We start from the raw sequence: 6120 nt of genomic DNA, 5'->3' as shown, positions 1-6120 counted from the left end.
TTACAGACGGGCAACACAAATCTATAAACAACTCAAATACTCCTTTCTAAAACAAATTATCTAACTCCAACACAGGCCTTTTCCCCCCTTAGAAATAACTTAAGCCCCTTCTTATACCCTCAAAACTTCACTCTCACACCAGGGAATGATCTTTATTAGAAAAAGGGATGCGGGGGGGTCACTCACACTCTCTCTCTCTCCTTATCCACCCGGGTGAATCCTCACAATCACACCTTTTAGGGTTCGGCCCCTTTGCCGTCCCCCTTGGGGCCTATCCTAGTGATCCGACCCCCTAACCGTACCCCCGCGCCTTGCCTCTCCTACAGAGACTGTTGAGCATGTCTTTTCGGTGCCCGCCAGGGTCCCTAGCATCAGAAGCCCTCTCCTAGGCACCGGGACCTTCCCTTGTCTAGCCTCCCGCCAGGCCGGACCACGAGTCCGCTCCCCGGACTAGACCGTCCCGTTCTGATACCGTATCCTGCCTTCCTCAATTTTTTGAACGGAGGTAGGAAGGTTCCAGGAGACTCCGTGGGGTTACCCGAGGGTATCCCTTCCCAGAAACTGGGATCAACCCAAGCAGGGCCCGACCCCTTTACCGTCCACCGGTCCGGCTTGGCTATCCCTCCCCAGCGGAATAACCTAGGTGAAAGGGATGCGTGCAAGTATGCGTGGTGCCTGTCCTTGCCTAACGACTCCCCACCCCAGTGCTCTTGGCCGTGGGTTTACGGTCCCCTCCCTGAGACCGCGGCAGCACACCACCTTCGGCACGTCCAGCCCGGTTCTGGGAAGTAAGAACCTTCACGGGCACTCGGTGCCGGCAGTGCCTGGGGGCACCCTGGAATGCGTGTGACTCACTCAAATGTCTGGGTAGTCCACACGCCCGGACCTACCCAGACCGCTAATGCGTGTGACTCTCACAAAATGTCTGGGCAGTCCACACGCCCGGACCTACCCAGACCCCTAATGCGTGTGACTCACTCAAAATGTCTGGGCAGTCCACACGCCCGGACCTACCCAGACCCCTAATGCGTGTGACGCACACAAAATGTCTGGGTAGTCCACACGCCCGGACCCACCCAGACCCCTAATGCGTGTGACGCACTCAAAATGTCTGGGTAGTCCACACGCCCGGACCTACCCAGACCGCAACGGTCTTACCAGGGGCGACCTAGCTCCACTGCGTGCCACTCACTCCTGGCTTTCCCCTGCACGCCCGGGGGGGGAAACCTTACTATCCCCAGGGGACGCCTCGCTCACCCAATCCTTTCGCTTCCCCCCGTTCCCGGCCGGCCCCCTCGCGGGAGTCCGAAACAGCGGTACTAGGAGGTCCACAACCGCGTCGAGGGTCCGAGCTGCCGGCCCTCGTCTCACTCACACTCCTTTCGCTCGCCCCCTTCGCCCGCCACCGGAATTACTCACCCTTCTGGTGCTCCTGTGCTCCTGAGATCCTGTGCTCAGCGTGGTCCCAGGCTGATCCCTTGGTCCAGGTAGCCAGCAGTCCCTCGGAGGCCCAGGGTGGGCGGCCGTCCCAGTCCTGGGGTCCTCGGTGGGCATGGCTATCCTGGACAAGCCCCCACCTGATGTAAATTAAGGGCCAGGAGACCAGCTCCTTTGAAAAGGCCTTTATTAGGTGATCAGCTCTGGGTGGGGGCCCGAGGGGTCGCGCACACCGCCGCTGCTCCCTTCGGCGACGCAGAGGAGGAGGTGAGCAGTTGTGCTTCACAGCAGAACTGGGGCTTCCGTCCTCGAGGGCGTGCCTAGGAAGACGATTAGTGGCTCGTAGACTAGGGTCCTCATCTCGGTCCGGCTACTTTCAGGTGGTGGTGACCTCCAGAACTCGATTGATGGCATGGGGGGACTCTTCCCACTAGGTCTAGTCACTTGGTTCCTCGAGTTTCCACGTTAGTTTGGTGTTTTTAGGCCCTTTTGGTGGATTCTGTTCTGCTTCACCTCATTTGCATATTGCCGAGGCTGTTTCTGGCCGCCATTTTGGGAGCAGCAAAGGCAATACCCGAGGGACTGAATGAGGGTAACAATAAAGGGATTTAACAAGGGGTAACAGGGGGGTATTATGCAACTCCAGTGAACATAGGGGAGCATATAACAACCAGGGGGGGTATTACAACAAGGGTACAGTCAGAAGGAACATGGGGAGACATATAGAAGCAGCAAACAGGGGGTGTATTATAACCAGGGCACAACTGGAATGAACAGGGAGAGACATCCACAGTGGGAGACATAACAAGGGGGGTACAATTGGAATGAACATGGGGCCACAACAAATATGCACTGAATTCATTCATAACACCTGTCCCACTCAGTCGAAGTTGTAGTAAAGGCAGAAGGCGAAGAACATGGCAAAGATCTGGAATGATGGAGGTGGGAAAGGGTCAGCCCCATAGCAGGGCCGGGCCAGGCCAGGCCTGGCTGCAGTTGGAAGCACAGAGGGGCAGGAGGATTTCTGGCCATCACTGTGCCCCTTGAGGGGCCTGGGCCAGCTTTCCTGGTGCTGCACAGGGACACCAGGGTGAGGAGATCCAGGGGGAGTAAAACAAACCCTTCCTGGTTCCTTCACCTGCCCTATCTGCAGCGGAGAGCAGGCTCTGTACCCCGAGACAGACTTGAGCCCATTTGTTCTCTCCTTGCCCACTGAGCAACCCCCCTGCCACAAAGAGTGGACATTCTGCCTGCCCTGTCCCCGGCCCCCCTCCTTACCTCAATGCCTAGCACAGCTAAGCTGCAGGTCCCAGGGAGGGAGATGTACCTGTGCAGGGTCTTGCCGAAGGTAGAGAAGCAGCCCTGGGGCAGAGAGAGGAGGGAGAGGCTCTCTCATGTTCCCCATGGCCACAGAGAGCCCAGAGGGGGACTGTGTTGCAGGGGGATATGAGGGATCCCTTGTGGGGCAGGACGAGACTTTGGGAACCATTGGACTGTTGAACCACAACCAGTCAATGTCCCTGGTTTCTGTCCCTTATGCTCCGCTCCATGAGCCTCGGAAGGGCTGAGGCTGGGACAGGTACAGAGACACAGCAGAGTTGTGCTGTACCTGCTCATGTATGTAGCCAGGGCTTCTGTCCTGGCACTGCTCCCAGCCCAGGAGCTCTCCCACCTGCAGAAGCCCATTCCGGGCACAGCATGCTCGTGGCCATGGCATGCCTGGGTGCAGCTCTTTGAAGAGGGAGCCATTCCCAAAGTCTTCGGGTCCTAAAACACCACAGCACGAGAACTGGAACAGAAGGGAAACATCATCACTGTGGTCACCCTTGGTGGATCCTGTGCATCCCCCAGGAGCCTCCCAGCTGCTCACCGTGACCATGAGGGTGTTCCAGGCTGTGGAGAACACGTCAGCACCCTCGTCCCCACCATAGTTTCTCTGCAGCTCAGACAGGAAGTGCTCGGGCTGGACCTGTGGAATTGGTGCCAGAGCTGGGACTGTTCCTTTCCCGCTCTGCTCAGGCCTAGCTCCTTTTGAGAAGAATTGGGCACCTAATGGACCCCCCCCCCACACCTGCTCTGCAGTTTGTATTGTGATGGTGGTGATGGAGGTGAGGGGAAAGGTGTCCCTACACCAGCCCCAGTTGCCTGGTGGACTCAAGAGCCATGGCCATGGCATGACAGAGGGAGGCTGGTGACACTGGGGATGGTGCCAGTACCTGTTTCCAGTGCACCAGGAAGAGAATGGCCCCAATGAGCTGCGTGAGGAAGACGAGGCTGACGAGGATGAAGAACTGGAAGGCAGCAGGTGAAGGAGTCAGAAACCAGCCTGATCCCATCAGCAACTTGCTCACGTTATCCCTGCCCTCCTCTGCACCAGCCCTGCCTGTACCCTCTGTCCCTGAGACCAGGGACGTGTGTACAGCTCCTGGGGACAGATGCCACATCTCTGACCACTGTGGCTGCAAGGCAGGGGTTAAAAGTGAGCAGTGACTGCAAGGGACTGGGGATGCTGAAGAAATGGGGGTCTTGGTGCTCAAAGAGGCGTTTTTCTGCCCCTTACCAGCAGTGGGGTCATCTTGGAAATGCCACATGAGAAAAGCCAGTGGCTTCAGAGAGAATTGGCCCTACTTGGTGGCTTTATAAATCGTCTGGGCTCTAAACTGAGACTCATGAGGAGGGGAGTGGATGGAAGGACATGTTGAGGATGAGGAGCACCAGCTCCTTGCTCCTCCAGGAACACCTGCATCCCCCACCACCATCCAGCCCATGACTCCTGCCTCCAGTGGCCCCTGGCCATATCCTGCAGCCCCTTCTCACCCATCTTCCCTCCCTCACCAGCAGTAGGAGTGGGCGGCTCCGGCGCAGGGCCCCACAGCAGCCCAGGAAGCCCAGCAGGGACAGGGCGATGCCCACGACCAGCAGCAGCCACGCGCCTGCGCTCAGCACGGCCCTGGCGGCCACGATGTCTTGGAAACCAGCTGGGTCCACAGCCACCCAGATTCCCATGCCTGCCAGGCACGTTCCCCCAGCCTGCAGGGCGAGGTCAGGAGATGATCATGGGCTCAGGCGATGTCCAAGGCTTGGTCCCCTCCCTGGGAATGGGTGTCATCCACCCCTGAGCCAGACAGAAATGTCATCCCATGTGGATGGGGGATGCTTCAACCCTTGATTCCCTCCCTGGGACCAGTGTCACCCACCCCTGAGCCAGCTGGGTTATCGGTCCCCAGGAACAGGTTCCCTCCACCCCTGCACCCCACAGGCCCCAGGGGGACTCACAAACACCAGCACGTTGAAGATGAACATCAGGTACTTCACGCAGCTCAAGACACCCATAGGGACACCGGGAGGGGGGACACAGCAGTATTTGTCCCTACGGAGAGGAGAGCAGAACCCTGGCCACAGCCAGCCCTGACTTGTCCTGGACCCCTTGGCTCCAGCAGAATGTGGGGGGCTGCAGCTTCCCAAAATTCCCAGATCATTTTCTATCCCCACCATCTCGCATGACACCCCAAAAAGCCCCAGACCTGTGTCCTCTCCAAATTTGTGTCCCCTCCCAACCACATGTCCCCTTCAAGCCCCATGTCTCCAGTCCTTTGTTCGTCTAAACCCTGTCTCCCCTCCAAATCTTGTGTCCCTTACAAACCCATGTCCCCTACAGACCTCGTGTCCCCACCAAATCGCGTGTCCCCTACAAATTCCATGTCCCCTCCAAACCCATGTCTTCTCTAAACTCTGTGTTCCTTTCAGCCCCCACACCACTCACCCTGCAGGGATAGTGGGCGACCCAGGTACCTCCGGCCTTCCCTGGTGCTGCCAGCACCTATGTAACATCACAAAGGTCAGAAAATCTCTCCCCCCTTGCGACTCCAGCAGTCCCCAAGAAATCTCTTCCAGCAGCAAGGCCATGAATGATTGATGGGGAACAGGATCCACCATTGTGCAGCCGGCGGCTGGGAGTCTCCTGCTCTTGTCAGCCAAGGAAATTAAACCTGTGGGCAGGGAAAGACGAGCCACCCCACCAGGCCGGGGGTGACCTCGGCCATTGATAATTGCTGTGGCCATTCGGGAAAGGCCTCAATGGCCACACACGGGCAGGCAGGGGGTGCTGCAAGGGCTATTGGCTGTTGGGACACAGGGCCATCCCAGATGGATGACAGAGTCTGTCGCCTCTTGTTGTCCACTTTAGGAGCTCTCTAAACACAGAGTCACGTTAGAAAGGAAACATTATTTATTCTGCACCAGGTACAAAGAGGAGGTTTCCACAAATCAAGAACACCGAGGGATAAAATGTTAAAAACAGTAAAATTTACGTGAACCCGCATATTTAAAGCATATTCTTCGTCTGCCTAATGCGTGCTTGTTTTGGTGATGTGCCTTTACTCAATGCTCGAAACACAAAGTTCTTCATTAAAGCATGTTCTGTTGGAGAAATTGAATGACGGCGGTGACGTTTGCAAAGGCGGCAGGATTGATGCTGGGGCGGGTACCTCCGCTGGAGGGCGCTGTCGGTGTCACCGCAGCCCCAGCGGCTCGGGGCGCCGTCTCCCCGCGCTACCCCCGGGGCGCCAGCAGGGGGCAACCGAGCGCGCGGCCACAAAGCTGCGCCGCGCGGCCTGAGCGGCTTCCGCCGGCACCCCAGCGAGGCGGCTCGGCCAATCGCAGCGGGCGGCGGCCGTTGGGGCG

At 57.9% G+C, this 6120-nt stretch overlaps 1 protein-coding gene across 1 annotated transcript; it reads right to left on the bottom strand.

Moving 5' to 3' along the window:
• Positions 1-3551: 3551 nt before the first annotated feature.
• LOC128799563 (tetraspanin-18-like) lies at positions 3552-5940 on the bottom strand. Its single transcript, XM_053964059.1, has 3 exons — positions 4714-5940; positions 4273-4467; positions 3552-3728 (listed from the first exon to the last, which is right to left on the bottom strand). Exons 1-3 carry the CDS (start codon positions 4930-4932, stop codon positions 3564-3566), a joined length of 579 nt encoding a protein of 192 aa, XP_053820034.1. The 5' UTR covers positions 4933-5940; the 3' UTR covers positions 3552-3563.
• Positions 5941-6120: the final 180 nt, after the last annotated feature.

This window comes from Vidua chalybeata, chromosome 24 (genome assembly GCF_026979565.1).
Source record: "Vidua chalybeata isolate OUT-0048 chromosome 24, bVidCha1 merged haplotype, whole genome shotgun sequence".
Lineage (NCBI taxonomy): Eukaryota > Metazoa > Chordata > Aves > Passeriformes > Viduidae > Vidua > Vidua chalybeata.
This window is presented reverse-complemented; position numbering and strand designations above follow the sequence as displayed.